This window comes from Musca autumnalis, unplaced genomic scaffold (genome assembly GCF_047663935.1).
Source record: "Musca autumnalis isolate F117 unplaced genomic scaffold, ASM4766393v1 scaffold_2, whole genome shotgun sequence".
Classification (NCBI taxonomy): domain Eukaryota; kingdom Metazoa; phylum Arthropoda; class Insecta; order Diptera; family Muscidae; genus Musca; species Musca autumnalis.
In genome coordinates, this window is record NW_027411755.1 from 743,624 (window position 1) to 760,787 (window position 17,164).

At 35.4% G+C, this 17,164-nt stretch overlaps 1 protein-coding gene and 1 long non-coding RNA gene across 3 annotated transcripts in view; both read left to right on the forward strand.

Moving 5' to 3' along the window:
* LOC141393483 (uncharacterized) overlaps positions 1-12,025 on the forward strand; it is a 40,917-nt gene extending 28,892 nt beyond the window's left edge. The window contains exons 1-5 of one of the 2 annotated variants that reach the window (XM_073966493.1): positions 8,220-8,281; positions 8,428-8,856; positions 8,926-9,126; positions 9,194-9,911; positions 10,041-12,025. In XM_073966493.1, the coding sequence (XP_073822594.1) occupies positions 8,509-8,856; positions 8,926-9,126; positions 9,194-9,911; positions 10,041-10,522 (1,749 nt within the window). In that variant the 5' untranslated portion in view covers positions 8,220-8,281; positions 8,428-8,508 and the 3' untranslated portion in view covers positions 10,523-12,025. Of the gene's footprint in view, positions 1-8,219; positions 8,282-8,427; positions 8,857-8,925; positions 9,127-9,193; positions 9,912-10,040 lie in introns of those variants that run through there. The other variant, XM_073966492.1, reaches the window with a different exon arrangement.
* Positions 12,026-13,140: 1,115 nt separating this feature from the next.
* On the forward strand, positions 13,141-15,734 carry LOC141392105 (uncharacterized). Its single transcript, XR_012409779.1, has 3 exons — positions 13,141-13,316; positions 13,382-13,443; positions 13,507-15,734. It is a non-coding gene; the product is annotated as an uncharacterized lncRNA (long non-coding RNA).
* Positions 15,735-17,164: the final 1,430 nt, after the last annotated feature.

The window sequence follows — 17,164 nt, forward strand, 5'->3', positions numbered from 1 at the left end:
GAGTTATTTGCAAAGAAAGGAAGAATTCTGGCCACAAATAACATATACGTGTTGATCACAAGCGAAATCGAGATTACATTAAACTGTCGGTGAACAAGTAAAAAAGGATCAGTCGGCTTTGCCGACAGAGATATACCCTCACGGGTGCCACCGCAATGGTATGCACGCCCGCCTTGCACGCAGAAGGTCGGGGGTTCGATTCCACGGCCAAGCAACATCAAACATTTTTCAACGGTGGCAAAATACCCCTCAGTAATGTTGGCGGCATTTCCTGGGTATTTCAGCCTTGAAAAACTTCTCCATAAGTGGTGTCTTAAGACACGCCGTTCGGACTCGGCGATAAACAGTAGGTCCCATATCATTGAGCTAAATATGAATCGGGGTGCACTCATTGATATGAGAGAAGTCTCCCTTGTCCCGTATGGGATGTTGTGGAACAATGTTTTGTTGTGTGAATTGAAACACCTTTTTCTCCAAAAAACGTATATATTTAAAGAGTTTTGAAAATTATGGGCGTATGAACCGACAAAAATATGGATTTGGATAGACTTTAAAAAAGTTTTGCGGGGAAGGTATCGAAAGGAATGGACCGACATATTCCATTTTGAAAGTGGGTCTTATTTTGGGTGTCATTCCCCTCGAAAGATATCGTGACCACCTTTCGTTTCAGTTGGTCACCATATAATTCACAGGTTTTGGACCATTATATCAGGAAGCATGTACTTCCCTACGAAAAACATGATATCGCTGTAAACAGGACCACTAGGTAAAACTTTTCAAGGGATCCTCGCACAGACCCTTAACCGGGTTGCTCTGTTTATGACATATCACGCGTACTATTTTAGCTAATATTTTCGTATTTTTGTGGGGGAGGTATCAGAAGGAGTGAATCTACAAGCACCACCTTCGAATTTCATCTATGAATTAACTCAGTATTTGGTTCGAGAGTTGTCGTGCTCTCCAGCCACTAGGTGGTGCCATAGAGGGTTTTTACACCGTTCGGACTGTTTTCTTAAGAAGTATTGATTTGCCTCTGAAAAAAACTTTTACCGTCGAAATTAAGGCAGCGAATGAAAGTTGCTTCAACAAAAATCAAGGTGATTCCAGAACAGTTCTTAAAATGAACTTATCCAAAATTTTGTGTGGGAGGTACCCGAAGGGGTGGACAAATATAGTCCATATTCGAACCTGATATATATTTGGTAGATATATTAGGATGTGTAAAGTATAGATCAAATCGGTCACTACCATCAAGAGTTATCATGCGCACAATTTTTCCGAACAGTTTTGAACTCTTGGGGGAGGTACCTGTAGGAGTGGACTGATATGGTTTATCTTCGAACTTAAACTAAGTTTGGACAAAATGTTACGAAGGCCAAATTTTTGACCGAGTCGGCAGATCCGTTCCAGAGTTATCTTGCGCTCCAACCACTACATACGGTGGCATAGGGTTTTTTGCACCATTCAGGCTATTTTCTAAGGAAGTTTAGAGTTGCCCCTGATGAAAGTTGTACTGTCGTATAGAGGACAGTAAATAGAAGTTGCTACAACAAAAACCAAAACTATTCGAGAACAGGCCCTAAACTGAACTTTTCCAAAATTTTGTGTGGGAGGTACTCGAAGGAGTGGACGGATTGGGTCCATATTGAAACCTCATCTAAGTCTAGTAGAAATTTCACGATGTGCAAAGTAGGGACCAAATCGGTTACTCCCTTCAAGAGTTATCGTGCGCACAAATTTTCCGATCATTTCCGAAGTTTTGTGGGGGAGGTACCGGAAGGAGTGGACCGATATAACCCATCTCTGAACTTAAACTAAGTTTGGACGAAATATTACGAAAGCCAAATTTTGGACCGAATCGGTTGATCCGCTCGAGAGTTATCGTCCGCACAAGCCAGCCAGACAGACAGACGGACGGACATGGCTAAATCGACTCCAAATTGTCTGAAACACATTTCGTCCAAACATACTTGCGGTCTAAAACCATTATTTCGATGAGGCACATTTTGCCAGTATGAAAGTGTTATACCCTCGTTAGCATAAATGCTGAGGGTATAAAAACCACCACATACTGAATGTAACTATATTTACATACATACATATGTATATCTATAAATAAAAAAAAAACTTTATAGATCAACTTGATAAAGTGGTTTACCGGTGGGAACTCTACAGGGCTATGCATTTGATCTACTACTTATCCACTGATATGAAAATGTTCGATACACACGTAAAGTCGATCACAGCTTGGAATAACCCAAAAATAACTACTTCAGGATCATATGATGAAATAAATATCCATATTGAAAAAAGATAACATCACACCTTTCAGCCGTGGTTAAACCCTTTAGTAAATGCCAGCCACTCTCAAAAATTATTTTCAAGTGATGTCATACTAAACGCCATAGTCTATGTAACCTAACTGAGTACTATATTCCATCACGTTTAAGAATAGTTTATCTACTTACTGCTGGGATTATAATAAATATAATTGATATGTGGATATACAATAGGTACGTAAAAACATTAACTTAAATATTCTTATTAATGGTCTTGTTCGAAATTGGTAATCGTTTCCAACAAAAACAAAATTTCAGCTTCGTTGTTGTTGTTCTTTACAAAGTTTGTATTGTTGATTATGTGTCATTTTTTAAGCAGAACATTCAACTGCTTCATACTTGTAGACAACTGCGACCATATACAACAAAAGTGCCGGACCAACATATACTCCGCCATGGACGCCATGGACAGACACTGTTTATGCGTACGCTATGCTGACAGCATATCTGTTTTCACTGTTATTGCTACTGCAGCACAATTCTCCTGTGCAGTGATTGCAGAAATTACTGCGTGTTGGATTGCGTACACATATCCTTTTTTTAATTTGTTCGTATTTTACGCATACACCAAAAAAGAACAAAAAAGCTCCGCCTTAAAAAAATCATCAATATGTTTATAGGGGGTGATTGTGTTAAAAAACTGAAAGATTTTCTTCGTTCGTCTAGCGTTGGAGTTTTATTTTTTATTTATTTTATTTTTTTTTTTTTTTTTGTAAAGAAAATCGATCATCTTGGAGCCAAATAATAGAAACTTTGGATGTAAAAATTACAATTTCAGCCATTGTTAGCTCGAATCGTTACAAGACTGGATTTCTCCCAAAACAAATCTAAAACAAAATCGCACATTAACCAAAACTCCCCCGTAGAACCATATTGAGGTGTTGTGGGAAATGTGAAATGGTTTGAGACAGTCAAATAAACACCATATTGTGGCCAACAAATATGATCCACAATCTACATAGCTACTATTTTCCCAAAATTATTTTTCAACTAGATGGATACTATACTAAGTTATATTTTGCCATCATTGGTTGCCAATATAAAACAAAATAAAAGAACAAAAAATCCAACACCAAAGCAAAAAAAAAAAACACACAAAAACCGGAACCCCCACCAAAATTTGACATGACAAATAATCATAAAAACAATTTAGGAAAAGCCACTCACAACTCTCACTGAACACTGGCCCTGACGGGAGATGACATAGGGCACAGGTGGTAGCCTACATTTCGCCTATAACAGGGTGAGGAAGCCACATATATTGGACTGAGAAATAAGGTATTTAAGAGTCGAATGGGTACATTGTGTACCTCCAACAAACTGCATTTAGGTGTTTGCATCAGCAGTGTGATTGCCACAAGGATTTTTGTGCATTCACTGATTGCGGGCTGTCCAAACCATCATACTTGTACCCACATACATATACATACATGTGTGCAGCATGGCTCATTTGGCCCTACTCAATGTTTGGCGATTTGCTAGCCCAAAGACTAGACATATGATATACACCACACACAATTTAAGTAAAATGTTCGCAACTCTCACACACACAAATATACATACACGCTTATAGACATGGGCAGTAACATAGCGATTGACTCCCATGATCTATTTTTTTAATAAAAATAAATGGCGGGAGGCATTGTTGCGAACAAATACATACCAACAGCGGCTAGCACGAATACCCTAAATAGAGCAGGGTGATCTGAACATCCCGAACATCGATTTGGGCATTAGATACACAGTTATGGAAATAGGACAAAACAAAGACCATGTCAATGGTGGTGTCAACAACTTCTGGTAAAGGCGACAACCACGGCAGCTGTGCCGACGGTTTTTCTTTGTGTTTTTATGTGGGTGCAAATAAAACCCACATAAAACCCTTCTATGTACGAGTACATGTAGACAAATTAAATGTTAATGGCAAACCTTTGCTGAAGAAAATACAAACTCTCCAAAATGTACTATTTTAGTATAAAGACAACCAAAACCAAAAGTGAAAAGTTGTATGAATTTATTTATTATTGATTTTGATGGTTCAGACTTCGTTTTGAATTTTTGGCCTAATCTATACCAGGCTTAACATTGTCTTTAACCAATCAGTTCTATATACAGTTTAATGGCCTTTCCCATTTTTTTTTTATTATTAAATTATTAATTTTATTATGTCATGGTTACATTTTCAATGTGTCCCATGATCCCGACACATATGGTCCCCATAAGGAAATTCTTATTTTATCAAACAATCATCTTTATTCACCTCACCTGATAATAAAACGGCAGAGTGCTGCAGAAGTCCTCTTGTTATCCCAATGAGAAACCGGGACCTTGGACACACAAATAATGCACAATATAAACATGGCCATAGATTCAATGAAATTCAAAGTAGGCAGGTTATTAGGAGGGAATATTAAAAACAAAAGTACCGTTATGTATATTGGGACTACATACATCCAAATCTGAACCGATTTTTGTCCAAGCCGGTAAAACTGATCAGGGGTCTGAGAAAATATCACATATTTAATTGATATTCAATTAAAATTGACCGAGTCATAGCAAAATCGGCGAAAGATATAGATATATGGAGGCTATATCCAAACCAGAACCGATATCGACGAAAGTTGTCCTCATAAGAACCTTTACAAATTCTTCAACCTATGTAGGTACATCAATTTCTTTCACCTTGAATGCGCACGACAACTTACAAAGGAGTTCTAGACCAGGCATTTCCAGTAGTGAGAAGCATTTTCGAATGTCCGAAGTGGAAATTTCATCACGATTTTATAAACTGTTATACACTTAGAGACGTCAGAACTTAATTTTTTCAAAAGAAATGCGGATGTCTGCAGGAACCGCCATATTCTCCACCGGTAAATATTCTAGAAAATGTATGGGGATGGCCTATGTGTAAAATCTACGACAATGGTAGACAGTGCGCTTCCACAAATGAACTTGTTGAAGAAATAAGCCAAGCCTTGTTAAGCATTACACTCGATTTTAAAAAGAAATTATAAAACTTCTTACCAGAGCAGAATATACGAGTGTTTCCCTTATCAGGAGGGAGATACTATTTTTACTGAAGATTGCTGAAAGTACTTTGTTTTCAATATAGAGGGAATATGCATCGATATTCTAATACAATCTTTATATATGCCCAAGTTTTAAGGCGGGTTCTATTCAAATGACCCATTTTTTATACTTGAATTTTTGACTTTATTTTGCTTTCGTTGCATAATTCGTATATAAATCAGATATGAATCCAAATCAATGAATATGTTTGCTCCAAACACACGAAACAAAATATAAAAACTTCAACACTTCATATTATGTATAATTCGGTGCTATTCAAGTGAGCGGCAGTCTACGTTTACAAGGAAGCGGCACCGGCACCACTGCACAGTGGTCCCACTTGTATGGGAAGGCGCGACAAAAATATTTATACTCGTCGGATCGATCTGATTTTTTCAGTATATGCTAAAAATAAGTAAAAAATACTTTAGCCAAAAAATCATCAATATGGGTCCTTTTTTCCTATAGCCCCCATGTAGCGGTACCACCCGATTTCAGGTATTTTGAAGCTTTTATCTACATTTGCGCAAAAAATGGTGGTCTTAGGTCCAGGTTTCGGTATAACTCTCATATTACGGTACCTCCCGATTTCAGGTATTTTGAAGATTTTATTAACATTTTCGGCCCGAATTGGTTGTAATTTGCCATTTGGAGTTCTCAATCTTCCAGGTTTCGGTATAGCCCTCATATTACGGTACATACCTCCCTATTTCTGTTATTTTGAGGTTTTTATCTACATTTTCGGTTCGAATTGGTTGTAATTTGCTATTTGGAGTTCTTAGTGGTCAAAAAACGTCTCCGACTGGTATCTTGGACAGGAAAGGAAACAAATTATTCCATTTGAGGTCAGAATATACCATGGTAGGGGATATAATAAAGTTCGGTGCGACCGAACTTTACATTTTTATGTTTTTCATATTATATGTAGCATCATACATATATCAAAAATATATAAAGTAAAAAAATACACTCATAAGTAGATCCCAAAACAAAACAAACAATTAAAACACAAAACAAAGAAGAATTCTCAGTTTCTTACAGTAATACGGCATATTCACTGAAACGACCAGAGGCATCGTCAGTATTTTTAATGCCACACACGGAAATGCAAATATATGCAGCTGGAACCAATTTTTTTGCAAACTTGACACTATTTCGGACATTCTTCAAAAAATTTGGAGAGTGGCGAAGGATGTCGAAGTTAGTAAAACTGAACTTCAATTTTTTGGACCTGGAAAAACAAATCCACAAAAAAGTATTATAAAAAATTTGATCTCTAGCACATTTTATGGGAATAATGTGTACAAATTTTTATGTAAAAGTAATTAGAAAACCTTGTACTAAAACCTCCATTCCGAAAAAAATAATTTTATCCTTTCAATTTTGAGTTACTTGGCTTGTAAGAAGTCACAACCTTACGGATGTTTTTAAAGTTCTTAAGAGATCATTCGTAAATGTCAACTTCTTCTGTTTTGTTTTGTTAAATACCGTTATAAATTACAAAAACAGTGCTGGAATATTAAATTATGATATGTTTAGAGACAATTTGCTGAATTGTCGCAGAGATTTGCTGATATCGATTTTTCGATTTTTGTCGCAGGTTGGGACCAATGTGCACTGTGCGTTGTAGAGTTGGAAAAATGCAGATCTAGCGTGCAGAAAATAAAAGTAGTTATATTGTATGTTTATTCAAAATTATGATTATGATTCATTTGCCATATGGGCAAATCCCAGAAACAGTCTACCAGCCAAAATTTTTTTTATTTTATCCAAATTAATTTATTTTCTCACAGAAGATTAGACTGGATATCTAATTTTAGAAATATGTTAAAAACTTTTTTTCTATCATTATTATTATCTTTTACTATTTTGGAAAAAGACAGATCCAAGTGGTGTAGCGTTCGTCACGAAAAATTATGTTTTTTTATAATGTGGGCAGAAATTTCTTTTTTTTAAATTCATCTATAAATTTAAATTAAATTAATATCCTGCTTTTAAGGAAATAGAAAAAAAAAATTACAATAATAAAAAAAATACAGTGCATTAATTTCTGTAGCGTTCGTCACGATTTGAGTTCTCCCAAAAAATAAAAAAAAAATTGCCTTTTAATTCTGTTTTCACTTTCTCTGGTATTCTATTTTTGTTTTATTCTGTTTTCGTCACGATTTGAGTTCAGTTAATTGTTAAGAAACTTAAAAACTGAAATGATATTTCAAAGTTATATTTATTTTCTGATGGATGTGCAAGTCAATTTAAAAACAAATTCATTTTAAGTAGTATACCCTTTTTCAAAGAAAAATTTGAGTGGAATTTTTTGCAACTGCTCACGGAAAGGGTGCAGTAGACGGAATCGGAGCTGTCGTAAAGAAAAACATTTGGAAAATGGTAAAAGCTCAGAATATTGTTCTTAATAATGCCCATGATTTTTTTAAATTGGCAAAAATGAATACAAAGGGTATTTTCATTTTATATGTAAGCAGTAGTGAATGTTTCTTGATTTTATCGACCTTTCCAATTTCTTAATAAATACACATTTTTGTTCGAGCTTGAGGTCTTATATACAAAAATCAGCTGGAATTCTTTCGGAGAGACGGGCTAACGTTAAGAGCGTTCCCGGAATTAAAAGCAAACATTATTTTTCGTCATATAACAAAAATGTGCTCGAAATCGCACTAACGTCAGATTCATTAAAACATAAAATTTATTTATAAACATATAAGCATTGATAAACTTATTTATGAACATAAAAATATGACTTAAATAACGTTATTTACAAGAAATATACATTGTTTCGTTAAAATAAATACACTGGTTTTTATTTACTATATACTGGAAAAAATGTAGCGTGCATCACGTAGCGTGCGTCACATTAGGTTCGCTGATTTTGAAAAAAAAAATACAAAATTATAAATAATTATGCGGATTTCCATTCTTGTGGTTTTTAAACACAAAATAAGAAAAAATTCAATTATTTTTAACAAAAGTATCAACTGTGGTTTTTTATTTCTTCTGCTTCTAGGAAGCTGCTCCCCCAACTGCTACTACTGATGCCACAAACTCTTCTGAGAACAATACAGAAGCCGATCCATATGCTGGCATTATGAAAGATGCCGATAAATTGAAGTTAATGCTTCTGGCATGGAACTATCAAAATTCGAATGCGGCTAGAAATGGTGCTGAAGGTCCAGACTTAAGTATTGTCGGTGGACTATGGGCTCAATATCAAAGTGCATTGGCCCAAAATGCTGCCGCGGCTTCAGGTAACAAACTTGATGCATCCTTATCTCCAGTGCCACGAGAAGGAAATCCGTCGCCGATGGAAGCGCAGGATGAAACTAATTCCTCCGGACAAAAAGAAGAAGATGAAGGTTCTGAAGACGACTCAGATGACAAAATCGATGAAAAGTTGGCACATTCACACGATCCAGAACGATTGAAAGCATTTAATGTAAGTGTACCCTGGAACGGTTTTTTTATAATACTGATGATCATTTGTCTTTCTATCCGTTTTGTTCAGATGTTTGTTCGTCTCTTCGTTGACGAAAATTTGGATAGAATTGTGCCGATTTCAAAGCAACCAAAGGAAAAAATCCAAGCAATCATCGATTCCTGTGCTAGACAGTTTCCCGAATTTAGTGATCGCTCCCGAAAACGTATTCGTACCTATTTGAAGTCATGCCGACGCAACAAGAAGACTAGAGATGGTTGGGAAAATACGGTATGTGGAGAATACAAAAAAAACAAACCCCTATAATACCAGCATATGAATATATTCTCCATTTCAGACCCGGCCTACACCAGCCCACTTAACATCTGTGCAGGCAGAACAAATATTAGCAATTGCTTGCGAAAATGAATCTCTAAATGCCAAACGCATGCGCATTGGGTTGGAACCCATCACACACGCTATACCGGCTCCTGGATCAGCGGTAGCCGCCGCTGCTGCTGCCGCTGCAGCTGCTGCGGCTGCTGTTGCAGCAACCACAAGTTCCGCCGTTTCCGTTGGAGGGGGAAGTACTTCGTCCAATGTTACGACAGCCTCCGCTAATGATGGTTCCAATGCCGCCAACTCCGCCGCCCTACCGTTTGCAACCTGCACTGGGTTCGCTCGTTCCACACCTAATTCAGATGCCGCCGAACCATTGTCTCTCACACCAGCAGCTGCAGTATCTGCCGCAGCTGCTGCAGTGGTAGCATCATCTAGCGCCGGTAGTGGCGGTATGAGCTCAGCTCGCAGTTCTCCTTTAGCTTTAAGTTCGAATGCCAGTGTAACCGGTATGGACATAAAGCCACTGGCTACTGCCTTAGCTAATGGCAACACAGCACCTAACAATGCCTCAGCGGGACTAACTGGCCTCACGGCTACAAGTCCTCTGTACCGACCAACGGATTTTACATCACCAACATCAGCTTCTCCATTTGCGGCGGCAGCAGCTGCTGCTGTTGCTGGGCGAACGCAAACATATCCAACATATTTCCCAGGTGTCACTTCGTTAGGAAATGGTGAGTATGAGTGACATTTTCAGATGAAAATGTTACATTTTTCTACCTCAATCCAAAGATATCAAATGGTGAAAGTAAACAGTTTCGAAGAAGAATAACATTTTGTTTTCATTTCTTTGTTTTTTTTAGTCACTCCCACAGATTTGTCAATGAAACCTTCCTGCTCCTCTGCCATCACCTCCATCACACCAAGCACACCCGTCAATGCCAGCAACCAAGCCAACAACAATAACAATACCAACAACATCAACAACTTGGCCACACTGAATCAGCTTAATGTGAATACGAATCTAAACAACGGCAATGCAACAAATACAAATAGCGTTTTGGCATCAGCCACCCATCAGTTGCAACAGCTTCAACAGGTACAGCAACAACAACAACAGCAGCAGCAACAACAACAACAGCAAGAGCAACAACAGCAACAGGCAGGTTTAAATATCAACAACACCATTGATGCAAACGCCGTGCGACCGCCATTGCTACCCCACAAATTGAGTCCCAATGAAATAACCGCAGCACGACAAGTGATCTCAGCCTACAGAGAAAGTGCCGCTTTTCTATTGCGCACAGCTGACCAAGTCGAGCAACTGCTGGTGCAGCAGCAGTAAGTGTGGGTTCTATCCAACTGGATGGAGCAAATCTGGGCTTTGCACATGAAATGAAATGATGGCAATAGCTGGCACCATGTCGGAAACAAAGCAGCTTCAACCAGTAAATAAAAAACGATCTTAAAACACTTCTATTCAGACAATTGCATCTTCCGTTTCAAGCAAGGATATATAGTTTCATAAGAACCCTGTCGCAGTTGGCAGTGGAGTGGGGTGCAAGTGACAGGATGGTTCCTATTACCACGTAAATGCAACCTAACCAAATAGAAATAAAACAAAAATAGCCAAATATGAAAATAAAACATATATTGTATTTCTCTCTCTATCACCCTCAATTAACTACAATACAAGAAATAGTCAATATTAAAGATGCAAACAAAAACAAAACAAACAAACAATAACATAAAACTTTAGAAAATCCTACTCCAGAGCCTCTTCGCTAGTCAAAGTAAAATCCGAATTCATTTTCAAATTGCAGTTACCACATAAAAATATCCCCGTAAACCCAAATACGAATACATGCTAATTAAAATATACAACAATATATAGAAAAACAAAATCCGTAAATACCATACAAACGATAACAACACATAGTATCAAACAATAGAGTCGATATGAACAACCACCCAGCAAATCCGTTATACTTCCCCCTTAATCACAAGTTATTAATAACCCACCCATTTTCGATTGAAACAATCGTCGGGTGTTTTTAAGTTGTCCACATCGTTACATCAAAGTTCATAATAATGTAAATTTCGATCAACGGAGAAATCTCTAAGGTAGAAATTACAAAAACCTGAGAACGATACAGGGCGATTTAGAAATTATCAACTCTACCAAACAACAACAACACACATTGTCATAACCCCAATCGAAATGTTTTAAGTGGTCTTCTTTTTCATTGAAAATGACATTTTGTTTTCGTTTTTTTTTTTCTCTTAATTATATTTTATGTTTTTATTTCAAAATAATCAATAACTAATTTGTTATAAACGAACGTTTGCGAATAGTAATTAAAAAATAAAAATAAAATCTCAATTATAATTATCAAAACGACAGTCAGGCATTTTTGTAAAACGCCGCCGCTGTCCATTTGCCTCAGAAGCAGCAAATAAAATGAACATCTTCTAGATTTTAATATAAATATAGTATTTAAAAACACAACAACCGCATACATATACACATAATAAATTACTCATCCAATTATGTAATCAAAATAATATTGAAAATATGCCGCAAAAGTTATTAATTTTTTTAAGTCCTCTAATGTAAATTTGCATTCAAAACAAAACGAAAAAACAACAACAAAAATATTTTAAAAACACAATTTCGATTTTAACTGTGAACACAACTATTGGGCCATAGAACGGCTAAATAAATGGTCGATATTTGTCAAATATTTAATTAGAATTAAATAAAAAGTACGAAACTCCATAAGGTACACATAGAACACGATTTAATAATAAAAAATATTGAATTTATGAATTAAATGTAAAAACAAAACTTGTAGTTTTATTTCTCTTTTGGGGCCTACAAATGGAGTGAATCGAAATACTGCCAATATATGTATTTACATATGTAAGTGCGATAAGGTTCGATCCAACAGAAAGTGGTGTGCTGTAGACTTCTCTCTGAATACTGAAAACCAAGATAGCGTTTTAGTTTTTTTTATTTAATTCGTCTACGAAGAAATATCAGACCATCAGACTGATGCTTAGTAATGTATTGTTTTTGGCATTATTAGAGAAAAAAATGTGTTTTTTCAAAATAGTCTGGCTTAATCCCATTGTTGTTGTTTTATTATTTTAAAACAAGCTAATTTATTAGTGGAAAAAGGTTGGCATTGTTCGCCAAGGGGTAAGGCAAGGAAGACTAGTTTCGATCCACGCCACTGGATCTCATCAGTTCCCTTGTTTCTTGTTTGTGGATATTCCCCACCGAAGTTATTTTTCAATAACTTCTTCAACTAGAAACTTTTTATACCCAAACATCAATCGTCACCTCGAAGTATAAAGGTGAACAAAGAAAAAACTTCAATGAGAAGTTTTTCTTTGGCAACCTAACACAAAAATAATAAAACAACAACAATGGGATTAAGCCAGACTATTTTGAACACACAAAATTGTATTAGCTATCCCAATTGAAAACGACGCCACCAATGTTCGATTAGAAAAAAATGTGTTCATAATTTATTTTGTTGAATTTTCCACGGGCTTTAAATACGTAGTTGGCGTTTCTTTTTTAATTCCAAAATTTTTCTGAACAAATTTTCTTCAGTAATAAGTCTGTCTGGTTACTTTCGCAGCCAGGGATGCCAGATTTGCCGATTTATCGGCATTTTGCCGATTTTTAGTAAAAAAAAATAGAAATGCCGATTTGCCGATTTTTACCCCTAAAATGCCGATTTTTGCTTAAGGCAACTTGTTCACATAAAATTTGCGTTTTGTACGAAAATTGTGGTTGCTAGCACTGATTTGGTGATTTGGTACAATAACAAAGACAACTATACATAAATCTATAAAGTCTTAATGAGTAAGAGAGATAGATGCATAGATTTTATCTATTTTATTATCTATTTTATCTATTGTTCTCAACATATTTCGTGATTTCTCATTCTCATTGTTAAACCACTCATTGTTAAAGAAAGTAAACAGAGAATGCGTGTAGTTTATTTATACGTTTTCGTGCTTCGATGTTGATACAATTGTTGATTTCACAGCCTTTGAAAAATAAATATAACAAGGTTTTGTGTATATTTTACGGAGGAAAATGGATAAATTTTTGAAAAGAAGTCGTAAGTTCATGCATACTTAAATAAAATGGGACATATCAATAACATTTGTTTTGGTTTTTTGGCAGAAAGTACTAGTACTGGAATGCAAGGGGGAAATAAAGAAGACGAGGAAGCAAGCAGCACATCGGTAAGAATTTAAAGTAAATTTTAGTTTTTAACAAAGGAGCTTCAATTTTGTTCCATATTTCAGATAGAAGCTAAGAAAAGGAGAAGGGTAAAGGAAGATTGGATTCATGATCCACTGGTAAAATCGTGGGCTGAAATAAGAGGCAATAATTTTTATTGCAAAATTTGCAACTCAAGTTTAAAAGCTTCATCTGGAAAGACAGATTTGATCGCACACTCGAAAACCGCAAAACATTTGGAGTCATCTAAAGCAATTATTTACAAACAACCAAAAATCGACCAAATATATGTGGAGGAAACCTTTTTATCAAAAAAAGCTGAGATAAAGTTGGCGCTATTCATAGTTGAACACAACTTACCTTTCGCAGTAGCTGAGCACTTGACAAAGGTATGCCAAAATATATTCCCAGACTCCAATGTAGCCTCTAATATGTCAATGGGAAGAACAAAAGCTAATTCCATTGTTACAAATCTTGTTGGAAGTCGTCAACTTACTTCTGTGTGCGAATTGTTAAAGAGCAACCCTTTCTCACTATGCGTCGATGAGTCAAAAGATGTAGCAAACATCAAGTCAATGTGCATGGTGGTTAGAGTATTTATTGATTTTGAAATTAAAGATTTGTTTTTTGGATTGCTCCCAGTTAGTAAGTGCGATGCAGAAACTTTATATGGCTTAATTGTTAATCATTTCCAAGAAAATGGAGTTGATTATAAAAAGAATTTAATTGGATTTGCAGCCGATGGGGCCTCAGTCATGACAGGGAAGAACCATTCTGTAGCTCAGCTTTTAAAAAATGATATTCCCCATCTGTTCATCATGAAATGCGTTTGCCATTCATTGGCTTTATGTTCATCATTTGCTTGTCTCAAATTACCTTCAGCTATTGAAACCTTGACAAGAAATGTTTATAACTATTTATCTAACAGCCCAAAAAGAACACATGAATTTAATGATATACAAAAGTTACTCGAAATTAATCCAAAAAAAATATTACATCCTTCGCAAACTCGGTGGTTGTCAATAGAGGCAGTTGTAGTACGACTGTTAGAGTTATACGAACCATTAAAAATTTATTTTTCATTTGCAGTAAACATTGATCATATTGAAACAGCAGAACACATTCTGGAAAATTTAAACGAAACCAATGAGATTTATTTATCATTTTTAAAGTATATTTTACCTATTTTAAACAACAAAAATAAAATGTTTCAAAGTGAATCTACTGAAATACATATTCTGTACATGGAAATGGAAAGATTACTTAAACTCATTATGAGTAATTTCGTCAAGAGTAGTATGATTAATAATGATAAAATTTTTTTAACAGATTATAAAAACAGTTTGAATTTCCTTGATTACCAAAACGTGTACTTGGGTATATACGTCAAGGAAATTTTTCAAAAAACGAAATTGCCGAAAAGTGATTTAGTGGAAATAATTAAAAACTGCACAAACTTTTACATTGAACTTTGTGATCAGATTTTAAAGAGGTTTGATTTTGAAAGCAAATTTAAGTGCCTAGCTTCCATAAATCCAAATTTTATAATAAATGGCGCAGAAGATTCATTTTTCGACATTATAAAGGAATACGAATGCTTTATAAACATAAAGGAAAAGCAAGACTTGGACTCAGAATTACGCGAACTTTCACGTTTAAATTTCCAAAATTTGTTTCAAGGTAAAAAAGTAGAGTTGCTAGAGTTTTGGAAAACAGTATGTGAATTAAGATGTGCAAATTCTGAACCATTATTTCCTATTTTGTCCAAATTTATTAAACATATTTTAGTCTTGCCACATTCTTCAGCAAATGTGGAAAGAGTTTTTAGCCAAGTGAATTTAAATAAAAACAAGTGTCGAAATCGATTAGCTAGGGAATTGATGGAAGGAATTCTCTTTACTAAAGACTTCTTAAAATTAAATAAGTCCAACTGTTATGATGTTGTCATTAAAAATGATTTGTTACGAAACTTTAATTCAAATATTTATGAATGAAATTGAATTTAATTGTAAATCAATATTTCAAATTTGCAGTACTCAAACGATCACCTTATTAGTTAACCTTTTAAGATAATATTTGTATAAGTTTTGTTTAGCTTGACTGAATTGAAAATATATTGATCTCAAGTACTTATAAATATATACTTCATATGTATATGGTAAAACCATTTATATTCATACATATTTTGAATTGTTGCCTTGTTTTATGAATTGTTAATTGTTTTGTTGTACTTAAAATGTTATTTTTTAAACCTATGCTTATTAAATAAAGCGATAATTTGAACTGAAATAAATGTTTTTTAATTTGCCGATTTTTTGCCGATTTTGAAAATTTTTTGCCGATTTTGCCGATTTTGAAAATTTTTTGCCGATTTTGCCGATTTTGGCACCCGAAAAGTGCCGATTTTCGACCAAACTTATTTTGCCGATTTTGGCACCCGAAAAGTGCCGATTTTCGACCAAACTTATCTGGCATCCCTGCGAATCTGGCTGCGAATCGCAGCAAGAATTGTCCAACAAGGACTTTCTCAGAGAGTAAGGCGCTTTTATTCTCTTTCGCTAGAAAATTGTAAAAAGTAAACAGACACCTTCCCAGCAAAAACCAGCAAGCAATCAGCTGACCTGCCAAAACAGAACAATTTGTCTGCCAATAAAGGAAAAAAGGAAGCAAAAATGTTAATTCTATTTAAAATAAAATAGAAAATGATGCAAAAACGGAATTTTTCTACACTGCAACTGTGTTCTCTGAAAAAAAAAACAATGCAATTAGGCTTGCTATTTCCACAATAAAATTATTTTTAATTTTCACAAGCATAAATCACCGAATAATTAAAAACAGCTGATTGATTGTTTCAGGAAGAAGAAGAGTTACAAGTGCTTGCTAGGTGAAATTTGTCCAGCAAGAATTTGCAAACTCTCAGTAAAAGAACTGTCAAAATATCTCTCTCCATTCGCTCTCTTTTGCTAGCTTTTTGTGTTAACAGACTTCCAGCAACAATTGGTACAAATTGTTACAAGTTTTAGGGTAACCAGACAGATCTTATAACAACTTGTACAATTTGTTACAAATGTTTGTGTAGCCAGACAGGCCTAATATCGTGTATAAAGAAGAGCTCCGATTTACTCGCGAGTGAAGAGTGGGGAGGGTTTTAGGTGCAATTTTTTGGTGGGGGTGGGGCAAATTTATTTGGGGGTGAGGTAAGTTTTTCTTTGGTGGGGAAAGGATGCAAGTTGCCCCACTCAACTTGTTCGAATTCGAGAAGAGTTTCACTCGCGAGTGGAATTCGAGAGAGTTTTCGGAGCTCTGGTATAAAGTCAAAGCTATTGTATCATTCTTTGCCCTGATAATTACCATCATATCGTCATTCATAGGGTATGATGGTAATCATCAGACAACCCATAACATTCGACATTGCATGGATTCTTCAAGAATTCGTTCATCAGCTCTACCTCAAACTTGCATAATAAATTGAAGCCGGAAATAGTCACAATAAAAAGGCACGTGTTTTTTTATTTTTGGATGTCATATGATACCAATGAGTCATTCGGCACATATTTTGTTTCAAGGAACTCATACAGAAACAGGATGTTAAAGTTCTACCTATTACGGATAAAAATGATAAAGAAGAATAAATCATTTTCAAGAATTCGATGTAAATGTAACATAAAAGCGGGCAGCCGAAATGTTGGAATATGTATCACTTATGTGCATTGCTCTTCGCTG